This window comes from Eptatretus burgeri, chromosome 9 (assembly GCF_056783735.1).
Source record: "Eptatretus burgeri isolate ZD-2024b chromosome 9, Ebu_testis_v1, whole genome shotgun sequence".
Lineage (NCBI taxonomy): Eukaryota > Metazoa > Chordata > Myxini > Myxiniformes > Myxinidae > Eptatretus > Eptatretus burgeri.
In genome coordinates this window covers 82,446,139-82,465,413 of record NC_140969.1, presented here as the reverse complement: position 1 = coordinate 82,465,413, position 19,275 = coordinate 82,446,139, and the positions used below count along the sequence as shown (strand labels likewise).

The following is a 19,275-nucleotide window of genomic DNA, read 5'->3' as shown; positions in this document are numbered from 1 at the left end:
GATTCCCGACCCGACTATAAACTCGAATGCTGTTTCGTTAGCAGGGCATTGCGTCACAGGATGCATCGTCCGTCCCTCGTATTGACATTAAGCCGGGTGTTGTATCTGCTGGGTTTAAATACCATGGAGCCTTTCTTGCAGAGTAGGCGAGATACCAATGGTATCCTGAACAAATCCCAAACTCCTGTCACCTTCAGTCAAACATCAGATCTCGTCAGCCGTTTCGTGAAAAACTTGGATCCAAACCTTTCCACCCACGTTCCATCCAAGCAAGGACCCCACAAGGTGGAAATAATTTGAATCATTAAAGGGTAGCAGTGTTGGTAGTAGTCATAGTAGTAGGTCATGCCGACTATTGATGAAAGAGCATGGGCGTGGGAGGGAGTGCCGATGGGAGAAGTAAAAGGGTTACGAGGGTGTGAGAGCGGGAGGTCGTGCGGGACCAATTTTGTATTTGTAAATATAGAATTCTGCATTAATTTTCAACAAAAAGATAGTTTACTTTTTGCTAAATAACCCAATTGTTAAATACACTACTCATCAACTCTCTATTCGTCGTCTGTGTATTCAAATTATGCAAAAATCATTGAAAATGGTCATCGGTATTAGAAGATCAAAAGCATGGACTACCAAGTTGGCTCCAAATGTAGATTCATAAAACAATAATTCAACAGAGCTGTGACACTTGCATAGGATGGGCCACTGGTTTTAAATCACCTGGGATGTTCCCTGTCGTCCAAAACGCATGTCATTGGAAGCCTTCAGCATTGAGGAGAATAATTTGGTGCACCTTTCAACTCCATGCCAATTATGTCTCACCCAGGATGGCAGTTGTAGTCACTTATTGGCCACTACTGTTTGCAACTGGGAATACAAATAAGCACTGCACAGAATTTAGAGTAGGGTTAAATTAGTCAAGTTTCTTCGAGGAAAGGGGAAACTTGGGGTTCCCAGAAGTCCAAGTGGTCTTCGGTGAGAACTCTTGGTGAATCCAAGTGGCCTTTGTCCAAAACGAGAAGGTCTCGGCAAAACCAAAGGACTAATGCTTCTTGAACTCTCTTCATGTTTTTGTTTTGAGTGTAGAGCGAAGCACACACTCGCCAATCGATACTGCAAGAGAGATGTTTGTCTGTCTCTCTGTCTGTGTTTGTCAGCATTTTTCTCAGATGGCAAACGGATCTTCGTAAAACTTTCAAAAGTTCATCAGTGAGTGCCAGGGAATGTTTAAAGCAACAATATATATTTTTTTAATTTTGAAAAAACAAAAAAGTGTTTTATTTATGTATTTATTTTTAAATGGTTCTGTAGTGCCTATAAAGTAACTATGTAAAAGGTGATATTAAATGATTTCTAGCCCCATTCCTTTGTGGGTGTAGGGAAGTGTTTCGGCCCCCACAAAAAAGAAAAAAAAATTGATTTCTTAAAAATGCCCACAGGATTAGAACAGCACCGGACTATGCCAGTTACCCCTCCCAGCTAGTTGTTGATAGATTAGAACAGTTACGTTAAATATAAACTGCCATGAAATGATACCGGTGACACCAGCTTCACCACATCTACACACAACTCTGGAGTAAACCTCATCAAGTTCATGCTTGCCCCAAATTATGTAAATTGTGGTTGTATGGCCCAGCATTTGGTTCACAAAAACTCTTGGTCAGTGAAGCCAGGGTGTAACATGTGAATAGTGCTAGCCATGTTCCTGTATAGAGTAGTCTAATAGCTGCAGTATCTTATTCTCTGTATCTGCTATCATGTGTAATTGACATGATTGGCATTTAATTTATGAATTATGGAGGATCCTGCCTCGATTTTGAATTCTACAACGCATCAAAGCAAGCCTTTGACCTGCAGGACTCTTCGGCCTACACTGATCTTGGTAATGCCCCAACATGGTCAAAACTGCTGTTAGATCAGTTCAGTTGGAATACCTGTTAGCTAATTGTGTTGTCTTTAGCCGTTAGAATTGCCTCTGGTAGTACATTTTTGTAGTCCAAAATTGAAGACCTAGGTCTGCTCCAAGTTGCCTGATGAACTTTTATTTTGATGCACCTTGAAAGCAAAGTTTTGGGAGTGGACGACGAGTGTGGTAAGGGGCAGGTTCTTGGTGTCAGTTGCCAGAGCTATTCTTCCTCTTCCTGCCTTGTGGTTTTATAAAGAGGTGAGAATTTTCAGCACCTGAAAATTATCCCCTGCTTGTTCAGAGCTTGCTTTCCTTTTTCTTTGTATTATTGAACATCTTTGGTGCTCCCTTGGTGAGGTTAGCCAGAGTTGCAGCTTTGATGGCATCCAAATGGGCTGTTTTTATCCAACAGACGTTCACCGCCTGGTGCAATTCTCACCTGCGCAAAGCTGGAACAAGTATCTCCAGCATCGAGGACGATTTTCGGGATGGCCTCAAGCTCATGCTGCTGTTGGAAGTTATTTCGGGTAAAGTAAACCGGCTGTGGGGTAATTTGTCGTGGTTATTGTAAGGATTGCCACTATTAATATTTTTAATTGTGCAGTGAGTCAGGCCACCAACTTTTGCAATGAACAACTTGGGAATTTTGCATTAAACTCAGAATTTATGAAGATGAAAAAACAAACAATTGCCCAAACACTTTATATGAGGAGCTCCCTAACTGGCTATCATTCTGACTCGAGTTAATTCCTTCAAGAAAACAATAATAATAGGAGGTGTCTTTTTGGAGGTGACCGTTGTAGAAGCCATAGTCTTCACCATCATTCCGTCCAAGCAAGAAGGCCACAATGCTTGATCTCATGCAACGAAATAAAGGAAAATTACTATCAGTACCTATCGGTCTCCAATCACACTGTTTATTTGACTTCAAAAACTCAACAATATAGTGAGTTAATTTGCATTTTGAATTTCTCCATTAACCAAAACTATTCACCCTCCCCAAGCCCAACTCTTTCCAAGTTTGCTTCTGTATCCATCTTGTCCTCTCCTACCTCTCATTCTTCGCACACTTCCCAAATTTCCCAAAGTCTCCCTCCATTTTGTGTCTCATCTCTGCTGTTGGTGTGTTTCCCCCTTATCTTTCTGCTGTTTCTTTTGTTCTGTTACATCCTGATCCATCTTTTGTTCTGGCTAGCTCCTCCACGGCCCTTGACATTGTACACTTTTTTTTTTTTTTTTTTTAAAGACTCTAATGATGAAGAAAGTCACAAATTCCAATGTTTATTAAGGCATCCCTCTGTATGCAGGTTTGTTCAGGCCTCTATCTGGTGAAGTGATCCTATCATCCCATGTCCATGTTGTGAAATAAAAAGTCTGTTCTTATTCATGCATGTACTTGTAACCTTACCGTCCTGCTAAATATTGTGCATTGTTTCAGGTGAGCGCTTGCCCAGACCAGAGAGAGGTAAAATGCGTGTTCATCGTATTGCCAACGTGAACAAGGCTTTGAACTACATCATCAGCAAGGATGTGCGCCTCGTCTCCATCGGTGCAGAGGGTACTGCCGAACTTCCCCTGCTCGACCATTCTTTCGCCATCTTGGCTCATTTGACTATTCTCTTGTCACCGTTTGCTCACTCAGTCATTTGCTTGGTATCCTTTACTCGCTCGACCCTTTGCTCACCTACGAGGTCGCACGCTTCTTTTTTTCAGGAACCCTTTGCTTGTTTCCCTCCTGAAATCTGCACTACCATTCATTTCCCTCGTCTTTTCCACCTGTGGAACCATCTTATTAAATCGTGAGAAGGCCGTCTCATTTTCCCCTGCAAGCTTTCAAATCTGCTGCCCACTGCCACATCATCGGTCTCTCTCCTCTCTCATGCTATGTATTGCATCTATACATTCTTGTCCATCTCTTTCTTTATGTTTGATGACCGTTCACTGTTGGTTGTTCTGCTCTTCCTTAAGCCCCAAAAAGATTGTTTTTTGGCAGTTAGGTAAGGGATCGTCCAAATTTATGGACATTTTCACAGTCGTACAAATAGGACGGAGGGAGAAGGAGGGGTTGCTGCTCACATAAGACTTGAAATGCTTTTTGAAAATGTCGATTTTAAACTTGCAATTGACTGCAAAAAAAAAACAAAAAAAAACAAAAAAAAACACCAGCCACTTCAATAAAATGGAGAAAATAAAATCGAATATATCTTGCATCCAGCGTACACGACATCACCATGACACCGGGCTTCGCGCCGAGCCTACAGCTTGATCAAAATCACCACATGCATTATCCCGACATGGCATGTCTCACCACGCAGCCGGTCATGCTGTGATTTCATGGCCAGACGGTGTTAGTGGTACCTTGTGTTATCCTTTGTGTGTGTGCGTGCGTGTGCGCATTGCTTTGTGTATAGAGTGTTCAAGGAGTGTGCATTCGATCGTTCCCTAAAACGGTGTCACGGTTCCATGTCTGTCGCAGGTAGATAGGGAATGGATTCTTCGTGGATTCCAGTGTATAAAACAACATGGTGCCCACTCGTTACTAGATGAGTTCACTTAGATTGTGAAACACATTATAAAATTGCCCAGTGTTCAGAAAAATCCCGTAAACCTCAACACCCACTTTATGGGTGTGTGTAAGTTTTGTGTAAAACTGGTAAGGGTTTAAGCAGGTTTCTCGGAGCAAAGATCACAAATGACATCAAAATCCATCTTTTGTAGCTTATTACCGCCGCCACCTAAGATGGACGGAGGTTGTATTTTCACCCCTGCCTGTTTGTCTGTCTGTCTGCCTGTGAGCAGGATATCTCTAAAAGGTGTGGACTGATTCGGACAAAACTTGGTGGACAGGCTGAGTGTGTGACAAGGACGTTTTGATTAGATTTTGGATTTGGATCCGGATACAAGAATTATTAAAGTGGTTCTTCACCATTGAGAGGTAGGGCCAAAAACGATATGTAGCACGATATCTCAAAAAGTTATGGACAGATTCGGATGAAACTTGGTGGACAGGTTGGGTGTCTGCAAAGGAAAATTGATTTGAATTTTTTTTTGAACATCCGGATACAGGTCCAAGTCCACATACATTTTGGTTCAGCTCCAGATACGGTTCTGGCCTACCAGTGGGCTACGAAAGGTTAACTGTTCAATCTAGTGGAGGAAATGCGCTCCACCAAGTGCCATTCTTGTTGTTGCTGAGGCTGATGGTTGCATCATTTCTGGAAGCGTGGCTGTGCTGCTGATGCAGTGCTTTTGTTATCAATAAGCTGGTACTCATTTTACTGACCTTGGAAGGATGACCGGCTTCGTCAACCCACCCAGTGTTAATTCAACAGCATAACAGGGGCTCTTAACCCAAGACCCTAAGTTCTTAAGCCAACTCGAACCCAAGATTGAATCCAAGACCTGAAGATTAAGGCTCGAACCCAAGACCCTAAGATCTTAACACCAGGCTTTAGTTGTTGATGTAATTAGAACATCACTCAGTAGAGTGCATACCACTGCCAGGCTGTACAGTTTATTTTTTGTATCCCACTGAAAGGCCGGATCTGCAGACCTGAAACAAAATATAATCAGCTTGTTCTCGTCACCTACTCGACTCATCCACCAAGTTTTGTCATAACTCAGCCACAACTTTTTGAGATATTGTTCTAAGTTTCGTTTTTGACTCTATATCTCAATTATGGAGAATCACTTTTTAGAAAAATAATAAATTATTGTCTCCCAATCTGGATTCGGATCTTCACCGAAATCGAATCGATTCATCCTTGTCACACACCCGACCTGTTCACCATGTTTTGGCCGAATCCGTCCACAACTTTATTTGAGATATCGTGCTCACAGACAAGCAAACAGACAGACAGAGGTGAAAACATAACCTCCATCGACCTTCAGTGGTGGAGGAAATAATACGTCTGCCTGACAACAGTGGTGCATCTCAGTTAGCAAAGGTTTGAAATTTTAAAACATTTCATTGAAGTGAAATGGTCCATACAAGAATAATGGACATCACCCATAAATGTAAAAAAAATAAGTGATGGTACAGTATAAAATCCTGTGTTGACTAATAATAAAAATTGTGACTATGAGCCTTTTGTTTTGATTTGAAAAGGGTGATTCGGTTTTTTTTTTTCTCAAAAAAAGAAAGAATAAACGCACTAATTTGGTGTGAAGGAGGGTTCTTGAGAAATGCAACTCTTTGTAGTAATGTGAAAATGTTGATCATTTCGGACAGGCCATAAACCCATTGCTCAACTAACAAAGTAAATGGACCGTGGAAGATGCATTTGTGTTATTTCAGAGATTGTTGATGGAAATGTGAAGATGACGCTGGGAATGATCTGGACAATCATCCTGCGCTTTGCCATCCAAGACATTTCTGTGGAAGGTGAGTGGGCCACAAGAAAACTTCCTGTTGAGCAAAAACATTCTTACATTTGAAATGTAGAATAAAGATTTGACTCCACTTCTTTGAGGATCCTACAAGAGGTGATTTGATCGTGTTCGAGAAACCGAACCTGGTTTTTTTATTTTTTAATCGGTCTTCAGGAACCTTAAAGCAAAATAACGGTTTCAAAAAGCCCCATTGGTGTGATGTGCTTATCAACTTCAGGTCTTCAACATTCTGTTTAACAAACAGGATTAGATGGGAGGGTCAGAGAAATTGGACAAGGTGGGTCATGGAAGAGATGATGAAAGATTACACAAAATATGCCTTTTCGCAAGTGGTGGAACTGCAAATAACTTCCAGCCCACTTTTTTTTCTTCTTACACCCATATCCTCGCACGAGAATATTAGACAAGTCGTGATTTGAAACAAAGTCCGATATTGATTGAATTCCCATTTTGAAAGCAATGATCCAAATTCACAAATATCCAGGCAAAAAATCACCAGATTTTTAACTTTGTCTCTTTTGAGATTCTACTTCTTGACTTGATCCATTGCATATTATGCTCCGGAACATGGAGATGACTTCACTGGGATTACGACAGAACATTGAAGCGATTTCGTTTCATCAAGTTTCAGACAAAGGATAAACCATGGATGAAGGAAGATCAGCACAATGGCAATATAGCAATGAGAAAACTGAGAATATTGTAGGATGTACAAACCAACAGGAATGCTGACGGTTTAAATCGATTGCAGGTAAGGAGGTAGGACAACACGAGAAGGCAGTGAGCCACCACCTTGTAAGACTGGAGGGAAAAGTGGAATTGTACAAAGACATGTAGGTGCTTCCACTGGCAGGAAAAAAAGGGGAAATGGAGGTGAGAAAAATGTTTATTCCTGAGGAGGTTGAAATGGGGTACATTGGTGGATAAATGCATGAAATCTGGAAAGGCTAAATGAGAGGTGATTATTCAGGCCCATGTGACAACCTCCTGATGGGTAGTACCGATAATTCCACGAGGTGTAGACTCGTTAACGTGCAGGAGGTCAAGGTAGGGTTCGAGATTGTAGTAAAGAGAGAAATACTCCACTGGACAAATGCGGCAAAAGGTCAAAATGTGACAAAGAGTAAGTTTTTGGAGAGTTGTGGAGTAACCTCAATCTATCTGCCCTTGAAGCCAAACTGATGATGGTGAGACTTGGGAGATCAAGAGATTCTTCCATAGTTTGGCCATGAACATTGGCAGTTTTTCCAGCTGGAAGGATGGCCTGAATTTCTGTGCTTTCATTCACCAGAATTGTCCTGATTGGGTAGTGGGACTTAAATAGATCGATGTGGTTATGACCGGCCGTGAAGCAGCAAAGTGACGTCGTGATGGGACTAGTCACGACGGTGTTATGTGGAACCACAATTGTGCTTCATCTCAGGAATCCTCCTGTGCCAGGCCCTTTATGGAATCCTTTACATTGAATGAGCCTTGACAGAAGGCTGTGGAATGCTTTTGCACGAGAGGTTGTCGGTAATGTCGACTGAATATCCAGCTTTTTTTTATGACGTGTGGTTTCACACATTTCTATCGCCAGCTAAATAAATTGTAAAATTATATTGTGATATCACTTTAAAGATGATTGTTCTCAGTATAAAATTGATTGTGATGATGGGATGGGATGATGAAGTTCTTCTAGCTCAAGCGGCCTTTTTGGTGTTGGAGCCCAACATGGTGTTGATGCTCATAACCTATTGATGAACTAAGAGACATCAGCTCACTGGGTTTTGAGACTCTTCTTTGTTTGCTTGAGTTTTATCATGAGTGTACGTGGATGCGCATTGCAGAGATGTCAGCCAAAGAAGGATTATTACTGTGGTGCCAGCGTAAGACTGCTCCGTATGACAACGTGAACGTCAACAACTTCCATACAAGGTTTTAGTGCAAGGACAGTTTCACTCACTTTTACACGACTTGAATCATTTTCCTCATTGTTTATTTACACATTAAACAAGAAGGCTTTCGATCATTTTGAGGATCATATCTGAGTTATTGGTGTGTGATAAATGCTTACAAGTACATCGAGGTGTTATGAGTTCAGGGGTCTGCAGCATGCGGCTCTTTCAAGGACTTATGTGCAGCTCCCGACACATTGATCTCCCCCCACCCTTTTTTCTCATTACCAATTTTCAAAATAATCTTTGTGAGTGTTGTGAAAGGATAAGATAATACTTGACAACTTTGGCACTGATAAACAGGAAAATACATTTGATTACCAGCAAATCCTGCGAACACGACTTGCACGCTGTTGTTCTCCGTGTATAATCCGCTGCAGTCCTTCCGTGGTTATTTTGGCCATCTTGTCAGCAATAGCACAGCTTCAACCTCCAGGCTCGGTTTAGAATTCGAACCCCCCCCCCCTCCCCCCTTAAGGCCCGGTCACACCTTGACGTTTTAGCCAACGTATGCCGATTTTTGAATATTTTTTCTAAAACGCTGGCACACGTTGAATACGTTATGGGTAAGTTTTGATAACATTGAGAGCACGCTGATAAACACTGCCGTACGTCGTTGTACGCTGGCTTTAAACGTTGTACTTTTTGGTTGTTCTCAAATTTTTTCATGCTTGAAATTTCACGACGTATGCCGGCGTATGACTCGCACATTCCGCTACGCTGGCCACAAGTTGTATGCACGGTCTGCGATCGTTGACAGACGTCAACACATGCTACTTGTAAGTTAATCATAAGTTGAGACACGCCGAGGTAATGTTTAGCGTACCCGAAACTTATTTCTAACCTATGATTAACGTGTTGTTGGCACGTTACGCGATCGTTGCCACACATCGACAGACGTTACTTTTAAGTTACTCATAGGCTGAAAGACGTCGGTATAATGGATCGTCCTTGCGTCAGCATCCACGGCCACGGCCAGGACACTTATTTTCAGCATTCTTCAAACTTTTCTTCGGCATGACGAGGATGTTCACACTTCGATGTCTAGCTTGGCTATGATTCCAATTGTCCATCGGCAGCGTCTATTTAAAATAGTCGAGTTTGAGCGTTTTAACACGTTCAGAAGAAACGCTTCAAATTTCAAAACCTCAGCGTCAAAAAACAAAGGCGAGTGACAGCAATTTAAATCGTTCATTGTAAACAATGAAAATAGTTGAGTGGTACCGTTTAAAAGTCGTTGAGTGTAAAAAAAATCCAATTGTTGAGCGCAAGCGTCTACTTTCAATAGTGGAGATGCAGCCATTTAAATCGGTGAGTGGCAGCCTATGAATAGCAAACCCTACGTCACCGGCAAAGATAAACTGCCGCACGATATGGATAAGTTAGGCTATCGTTGGGCATAGTTTGTGAACGCCGGCTTCACGATAATTATTCGTTGGTATATCGTATCTATAAGTAATCAAAGCGCTCTATGCACATTATTAGTTCATTGTGCATTTGTCCAACCCGTTATGAATAGACCAAAATCGTAAAAACAAGCTATAGCTCATTGTTGAAAAAGCCCCATAAAAAATTAGCCGCGAAGAACTTCGAACAATGGTGAAAAGATGTCTCCTACCCCTGGACACGCGGACGCAAGGACGATCCATCATAACCCACACCCTCCCCCTCACACTCACCTACTACTGCCAACATGAACAAACTACTACTAATACTAATACTAATACTGATACTGATACTGTTACTGCTGACATGGACATCGACTCAAAAAGGACTCGAAAACACTGTTGGGTTCCCCTTTTATGAGCAGCATTTTTATATACCAATTCCTAAAACCGCTGGGAACACATCTTTATATGGCAGTTGTAACCAAGAAACACGTTCATTTTTTTTTTTTGTCGACCGGAAGACGTCATTTGAATACGTCTACATACGTCGATGTGTGTTGGGACTACGTAAAGAATTGGTTCAAAGCACGTCAAACACAAGTCAGAATTAATTTCGCGTAAAAAAGACATTACCGCGACGTGTTTCGACTTATGAGTAGCTTATAAGTAGCCTTTGTGGACGTGTGTAAGCGTCCACATATCGTGTGTAAAACTTATCCCCATCGCATGCGGAACGTGTGTCATACGCCGAGTACGTCGTAAAATTTTGAACATGTTTAAAATTTCTTGACGTACTCTACTTACTACGACGTATGATAGCGTACTTTAGCGTTCTACTCACGTATACCAAACTTACTCATACCGTATTTGACGTGCCCCAACGTTTTAGACACATTTTTCTTTGGTCGGCATACGCTGGCAAGATCGCCAAGGTGTGACCGCGATGTTGACACTTCCATTTCTACGGCAGTTATGATTCGAATCGTTGTGCATCAGCCTTTTAATAGGCTACGTCACGACATCGTCGGCGATGCGTGCAACGCGCTATGCCTGAGTTAGACTATCGTTGGGCATCGGTTGTGTAGGCCGACAACAGGTTCAGCATTCGTTGGTATAAGTTATCTATAACACAACGGAACGTTCTGTGTAGTTACCAATGCGTTATACATAAGACCAAGTCGCTATGAATACGTCCGAATCTTTAAAAAAAACATCAAAAGTTCAACGTAAGCCAGCGTTTTACATACATTTTAATACGTTGCCATCGCTGGCTAAAACGTCAAGGTGTGACCGGGCCTTTATGAAAAGCTAGTTAATCGTTAATCCCTGAGCTTTGCTGGGCAAGGAAGCCAGAATCCCAATAATGAATGATTGTCTAAACAACATCTCGTTTGTTATTTCGATACAACAATTGATAACTTCACCTTCAAAAGAGGTTGTGCATTTGACGTTGCCACATTTGCAATCCGCCATCTTGCCGTAAGAGCAAACATTGTGAAACGACATGTCGACTCCGTCGTATATTTACATTTGTTAAAATAGGAGTTAAAATGGTTAATTTTTGTGCATTATTTTGTTGTGCCAATCATGACGACAGGGAGGATTGGTTGTCGTATCATTGTCTGTCTACAAGAAACAATATAAAGATATTGATATGGCAAATTTGTCTTTTATTTATCTGCACTGTATCTAATTATGTACACAAAGTGTGTCGTTGGTTGCCATCTCCATATGTGTGGTTCGGAGGTGGAATGGAACTCTCGTGTGTGTGTTTTTTTTTGTTTTTTTTTCTTGGCCCAAGGTGTATTTTTTTTGTTGTTGTTCTCAAAGTTTTGTTCCAAGGGCTCTTTTGAGGATTGTCACTGAGCAGCTTCCAACTGCAGTTTGTTTGTAGTAATATTCCCAGGGATGTTTTTTTTTAAAGATCTCTGCAAGGTTCTTCTTCATCATTTCTTTGCTCCAATAATCATTGGTACAATTTTGGTACTCTTTGGATTCCAGGATCTTTTCACTTAAAGAGCAGGTTTCGGGTCACCAAACGTGTTCTGAAAATTTATCAATATGATTGTATGTGCATTAAATAGTTCGATGCAAACTATTGTGGTTGCCTAACTATTGGAAAAATTAATGAAATTTAACTCCGAAGTTGTTATTTCTCGAGGCTGTTGAAAAAAACAGCCACGTGCCATATATGGATGTTGACGTCATGTTCTCCAAAACAAAGCGGACACTCACTCGCTCATTGGAGAAGTGTCCAGTTCAGTGGGCCGTTCTTTCGCTTTTTTGAGCTTGCAACTGTCTATATTTTCCTTTTTTTATTTTGAATTGTTGTAGAACAAAGTTATTTGGATATTTGTACATCATGCCTCGTATGTGTGTCATGTTTTGCGAAAATGGCTGGAAAACGGGTAATTGCTCCCACCGATTCCCGAAGGAATCAAACATTCACCGGCAGTGGATAAGATTTGTACAAACAAAACGGGCGAATTTTCCCCCAAAGAAAACGGGTAAAGAGGACACTTTGGATAGACTTGTCATTTGTGGTGACCATTTCACAGCCGAGGATTACATCTGATCACCACTCTGTGAATATGAGTTGTTGGTTGACAAGTTCTCCAGATGCTGCTCTGTCACAGAATCAATTGTTGAGTTTAAGTGAGAAAAACCTTGAAATGTATTCTTAAAGAGTACATGGAAACACATAGTACATAGTAAAGAGTACAACACATAAATAAACTTTCTGAAAAACACAAGCATGAAAAAATTTCTCAACAAATCAACTTATTGTTGATTAAATTTCTTTTTTTTTCACAGCATCAACAAATTGGGCTATTTCATTTCAATTGTAAAAAATTGATCAATTTTCCACTTTTTTTTCTAAATTTGGTGGAATATTTCCCAATGAAGCTAAACATGTTTTGGTATTTCCATGCCACAAGAGTCTCCTGAAAGTTGGGGTTTGTTCTAACTGTTCACTTTTGCTGGGGTCAACCTCAGCTGTCAGAAAGACTTCAACATGAAGGCTACGGTGTATAATATATTTGGGTCCATTATTGATTCATTCTATTTCTGACTCTTGAGTAACTAGAGGGTTAAAAATTATTATATCAAGTCACAGACAAATCAAACTTTAAGGCCCGGTCACACCTTGACGTTCTAGCCAGCGATGGCAACGTATTAAAATGTATGTAAAACGCTGGCTTACGTTGAACTTTTGATGTTTTTTTTTAAGATTCGGACGTATTCATAGCGACTTGGTCTTATGTATAACGCATTGGTAACGGACACAGAACGTTTCGTTGTGTTATAGATAACTTATACCAACGAATGCTGAACCTGTTGTCGGCCTACACAACCGATGCCCAACGATAGTCTAACTCAGGCATAGCGCGTTGCACGCATCGCCGACGATGTCGTGACGTAGCCTATTAAAAGGCTGACGCACAACGATTCGAATCATAACTGCCGTAGAAATGGAAGTGACAACATCGCGGTCACACCTTGGCGATCTTGCCAGCGTATGCCGACCTAAGAAAAATGTGTCTAAAACGTTGGGGCACGTCAAATACGGTATGAGTAAGTTTGGTATACGTGAGTAGAACGCTAAAGTACGCTATCATACGTCGTAGTAAGTAGAGTACGTCAAGAAATTTTAAACATGTTCAAAATTTTACGATGTATTCGGCGTATGACACACGTTCCGCATGCGATGGGGATAAGTTTTACACACGATATGTGGACGCTTACACACGTCCACAAAGGCTACTTATAAACTACTCATAAGTCGAAACACGTCGCGGTAATGTCTTTTTTACGCGAAACTTATTTCTAACTTATGTTTGACGTGCTTTGAACCAATTATTTACGTAGTCCCAACACACGTCGACGTATGTAGACGTATTCCAATGACGTCTTCCGGTCGACAAAAAAAAATAAATGAACGTGTTTCTAGCTTACAACTGCCATATAAAGACGTGTTCCCAGCGGTTTTGGGAATTGCTACATAAAAATGGTGTTCATAAAAGGGGAACCCAACAGTGTTTTCGAGTCCTTTTTGAGTCGATGTCCATGTCAGCAGTAACAGTATCAGTATCAGTATTAGTAGTAGTTTGTTCATGTTGGCAGGAGTAGGTGAGTGTGAGGGGGAGGGTGTGGGTTATGATGGATCCTCCTTGCGTTTAACGATTTAACGATTTAAATGATAAACTCAACGATTTGAATGGCTGCATCTCCACTCTTGAAAGTAGACGCTTGCGCTCAACAATTGGATTTTTTTTTACACTCAACGACTTTTAAACGGTACCGCTCAGCTATTTTCATTGTTTACAATGAACGATTTAAATTGCTGTCACTCGCCTTTGTTTTTTGACACTGGGGTTTTGAAATTTGAAGCGTTTCTTCTGAACGTGTTAAAACGCTCAAACTCGACTATTTTAAATAGACGCTGCCGATGGACAATTTGAATCATAGCCAAGCTAGACATCGAAGTGTGAACATCCTCGTCATGCCGAAGAAAAGTTTGAAGAGTGCTGTAAATAAGTGTCCTGGCCGTGGCCGTGGACGCTGACGTAAGGACGATCCATTATACCGACGTCTTTCAGCCTATGAGTAACTTAAAAGTAACGTCTGTCGATGTGTGGTAACGATCGCGTAACGTGCCAACAACACGTTAATCATAGGTTAGAAATAAGTTTCGGGTACGCTAAACATTACCTCGGCGTGTCTCAACTTATGATTAACTTACAAGTAGCATGTGTTGACGTCTGTCAACGATCGCAGACCGTGCATACAACTTGTGGCCAGCGTAGCGGAACGTGTGAGTCATACGCCGGCATACGTCGTGAAATTTCAAGCATGAAAAAATTTGAGGACAACCGAAAAAGTACAACGTTTAAAGCCAACGTACAACGACGTATGGCAGTGTTTTTCAGCGTGCTCTCAATGTTATCAAAACTTACCCATAACGTATTCAACGTGTGCCAGCGTTTTAGAAAAAAAATTCAAAAATCGGCATACATTGGCTAAAACGTCAAGGTGTGACCGGGCCTTTACATTATTTTATGCATCGAACAAGAAAATGAAAATCTACAAACCAATCTGTCTGGTGGAGCCTGTCAGTGTGAACTGCCGGACAGTCAGTCCTGCCACTTGTACACGAAATAGACCGTTTTCTGGCACTTGCAAGTGGCTCAAATTTATATGGCTCAGGGCCAGAAACTCTATAGTATAAATTCCCATCATCCTCCGACTCGTCCTCGCCAATATCGGAATGAAAACACTCAATTTCATCGCCGCTGAAATCACTCTCTGATTCGAATCTCGCCATTGTTCACACGCTGTTTCCGAATGTTCACGGTTTTCGGAGAACGTGACGTCATAGCATCTTCGGTAACTTCCGGTCTGTTTTTCGATCACTGACAAAAGTTTTGACGTTTAATCTTAACATATTTTGAGTTTCAAATGTAAGAAAATAATTGCCGAACGATTATTAATGTGATTACAACCTTCGAATCACGTAAAGTCATCAGCGACCCAAAACCTGCTCTTTAATTGTTGCGATCTTCGTGTTTGGTCATTTTCTTGATTTATGCATTGTTTAGGCCAAAATCGCTGGGTACTGTCACTTCAACGAGCAATGCCTTCTTGTCTTTTTTGTACCTCAGTACTATATCTGGTCCAATGCTTTGTTTTCTATGCTCACACTTGATGGGATCATTAGGTTGCACGTGAGCATTACGTCGTCGTTTTCATTGATTGCTTTTGGTTCATGTATCCATGAATTTTCTGGAATTGGGATATTGAGACTTTTGTAGATGTGCCAGTGGATTACTCTACGTAACTTGTTGTGCCTTTTGTGCACAGTTGTTCTGAGCTGAGTTTTTATCTTGCCAAAACGAAGTTTTTGCAAGATATGTTAGTCAGCTTGTATGTTTTTATTTTTATTTATTTATTTTGTTTGTGTTTGTCTGTAATCACGTATAAAAAATTCTGCAGAGCACAGTTATCATTGGAAATTTTTGTAACTTCGCATATCAGAGGCCTATAGAGGTCCCTTTCAACGCATAAAATTTTGAAGGTCAAGGTCAAAGGTCAAGGTCACTTTGTCGCAAATCAGGGGAGTCGACGAAACCCTTATTTTTTTGAGTAATTTTGATCGGATCGTCTTCAAACTTCATGGGAATATAGTTCATGGTCTGGCGCTCAGCTGATTAATTTTTGGTGGCGATTGGCCTTGACCTTCATGGTTAGCGCCTCAGGTCAAACATATTTGACCCCAATGTCAAATTTTCAAGTTTTAGGAACCATATCGTGTAGTACCTCAAATTGAACACCTCGATAAGTGCTTTCTAGATATGTCAAGCTTGAGACATTATGACGTCATTTGGTGACATTATGAGGCAAACGCATATTTTTCATGGTTACTCTGTAGAACGATTCTCATCGGAATCTCTCGTAGGCAGATATTCCTCAAGGAGTCGCTCCTGGTGGATTGCAGCTCTGTTCACCTCAGTGTGACCTTAAAGAAGTCACACGTGGTCACCTTTTGGCAAGATACGGGTCACCCTGCGGGTGACATTGGTTTATTTTTTTTATTATCCTGATAGGAGGTGGTTCGTGCTTTCTGTTTCTACCTTGCAGAACCTACACTTGTCCGATTGACTCTCCTGCCATTTTTGTAAATCCATTGGTGTTGTGTCCCTGGTCTTGGGTATTTATTATGATTCACTCTCCATCCCAGTTGAGCTGACTTCTTCGCCATTCCAAAGAGCCTTATTTGTCTATTCCCAATCTGTCCAACTCATTTTATTTTTTATTTTTTTATTCCTTCCTGCTCTGTTGTTGTTTTCCCATTTGTTGGTGTATAATCTGTTTATTTCGTTTTATATTTTTCTTTTGTCTTTTTGCAATTGTTATGGCTATATTTGTGTTGCTGTTTTGGTTTCATGTGTGACATCATCAATTCTCACCTGTCTTTGGAAATTTTTTGCACGGTTGGTTAGGGATACCTTCTCTGGTTTGTTATCTTCGTGTTTGCTTAAAAATTGTATTCTGTAGTCTATTGAGCTTTTCACATATTTAGCCAATCCTCCATTTGTCATTCTATGCACTTGGTTGAGCTCAATCAGGCTGCTACGTCGTCCTTGTCTTGGTAGGTACATTTAGTCAGGGGACTATGTTGTGATATAAAGACCCGTGGGATTTAAATGATTAGAACATGCCACCTACCTAGGTAGACTATTTAGGTCCCAAGGAGTAAGAAAATCCATGTTGGCAAAATTGGAAGTGTTGCAGATGGCGACCATCTTGGATTTCAATTTCTTTCTTTTTTTACCTTAACCCTTTTGTGACTGACTTTCACAACTGCCATAGAGTTAATGTATACAAGTCTGACAATGGTACTGACAGGGTTAACAGAATTTTTGAACATCATACAAAGCTTACTTTGGTGGTTTCTATCCTGTTTTGATGTTTAATGTGTTGTAAAGAGGCACACTGGATTTGCCAGTGGTACATAAATGAATGGCAGCCATTTTGTTTTTCAAAATGGTTGCCAAATTTGATATTTTATTTAAAATATGAGCTTTAACTGTCTCAGGATTTTTTTGTATGGAAAAATACACAGTAAGGACCTAAGGTTATACAAGAGGAATAGAGTTTCATGTTAAATAACAATTCAAAATACACACACTTATTTATTGCAATTTGGTATGCCCCCTATTTAAAATAGCTGCCGTGATTGGCTTGCAATTTCACATATTGCGTAAAATCACTCATGGCTAATTGTATTTAGGGCATACGTTTCTAGGTTTTCAACAAAAACATAGGTCTGGACATTACTACCCAGGCTATATTTTTCATAATGGACTTCCTTTTCCAAGTTCTGAAATGTGGTGCAACTGGGTATCTGCAAGTGAACACGTGTTGTAGAGGGCGACATTGAGGGTACAGGCTGCCTTTATCTGACAATCACCACATGTTATTGGACAGACGTTTTCTGGCCCATTGTTATTTCAACAAGCCAACAAACATCTAACTTGATGGTAAGTTTACATGACTTCACTGTTTATGTTGAATATATAAATATAGAGAACATGTATAGCACATAGATAATGTAAGTTTACACAATGATAAAAAACCTCATTTCACAAAACAGATGCCAGGGCAGTGGCGTATCATATTACTGATTCCACATCAATTGGCAAACTAAGCATGCAGCAGTTGCTTGCCCATGTGTCAACGAAAGATGCATTAACCGCCTATTTGGCAGAAAAGATACTGCAACATGATGTAACAATGGGCAAGTCCCTTGTGGTTGCCTGGCGGAATAAGGCAAGAGCTACACATAGAGCAGTAGTTGACCTCTCAAGTAGTCAAGAAGAAGCAGATACCAAACTCATTCTGCATTCCATTGATGCTTCTGTAAATGGTGCTACCTCTCTAGACATCCACTCACCAGACACCGATGTGCTTGTACTTGCCATCAGACGATACCCCAGTTTATGTCCAAATACTTTCTTTGTAACAGGGGCTGGTCAAAAACATAGGGCGATACCCCTTGAGCCCATCTACAGTGCCTTGGGTCCAAGGAAAGCTGCAGCTCTACCGAGATTTCATGCACTATCAAGTGCAGATCTCTCTGGAAAATTTGCTGGAATAGGAAATAATAAATTCTGGAAAGTATTGCAGGAACTTGATCCAACTGATGAGATAGTAAATGCCCTTGTACAGCTCGGAACAACAGATGAACTACCTAACACTTTGTTTGCTGCAATTGAATCATTTGTATGCAAGTTGTATCTCCCTAACACAGAGCTGTTGAATGTAGCTGGTGTAAGGTGGTGGCTATTCAAGAAGAAGCAAGTTCAATCAGAAGGTTTACCTCCAACCCAAGCTGCGCTGCGTAATGCCATCTTGAGAGCGCACTACCAGGCCATGATTTGGAATAATGACATCATTGCAAATCCAGACCTGCCAGAACTGCTGGAATGTGGTTGGAATTTGGTAGATGGCCGATATAAACCAGTCATGACAACCTTGCCGCCTGCTCCGCAAGCAGTAATTGATCTGGTGAAATGTTCCTGTGCAAAGACACGATGTTCAAGTAATCGCTGCAAATGCAGAAGGAATGGATTGAATTGCACAGATCTTTGTAGCTGTAGTGAGGACTCAGAATCATGTGACAACTCAGAAGACACAGTTCTCTCAGATGATGAAGAGGAGGATAGTGATAGTGAAGATGAGTTATTGTAACTTCCACAAGAATTGGAGCAGGCAATAAACTCTGGCAACCAACCACACAACAAGCATGTAGTATGGACAATGTATCACTGACTCAAAAGGATGAAATATTGATGTCATATTGGCGGTCATTTTGAATTTTCATATATTCATTCCTTGACTTGATAAGTGTATGTTCAACTACCAAACTTAGCCTAACCTCATAGAACATTCATGGCCTTATAGCAACAATAGGCCTTAATACGTCCATTTTGAAATGAAAGATGGCTGCCCTCTGCAACACTAAAACTGTAAGTATGGCTTTTCATGTTCTTTGGTACCTATATTATATTCAGATAGGCTGATAGGGGTGATCATTTGTACCATGTTAAGCGTGTCACTGTCACTGAAATGATAATATATACATATATTCAAG

The 19,275-nt window shown here is 40.8% G+C and overlaps 1 protein-coding gene across 1 annotated transcript in view; it reads left to right on the top strand.

Moving 5' to 3' along the window:
- The window catches only part of LOC147020459 (alpha-actinin-2-like), an 82,042-nt gene that overhangs the window by 9,072 nt on the left and 53,695 nt on the right, over window positions 1-19,275 (top strand). Inside the window, exons 2-5 of the mRNA XM_085895801.1 lie at window positions 2,316-2,430; window positions 3,342-3,461; window positions 6,201-6,287; window positions 8,125-8,212. Coding sequence (XP_085751927.1) covers window positions 2,316-2,430; window positions 3,342-3,461; window positions 6,201-6,287; window positions 8,125-8,212 — 410 coding nt within the window. The remainder of the gene's footprint in view (window positions 1-2,315; window positions 2,431-3,341; window positions 3,462-6,200; window positions 6,288-8,124; window positions 8,213-19,275) is intronic.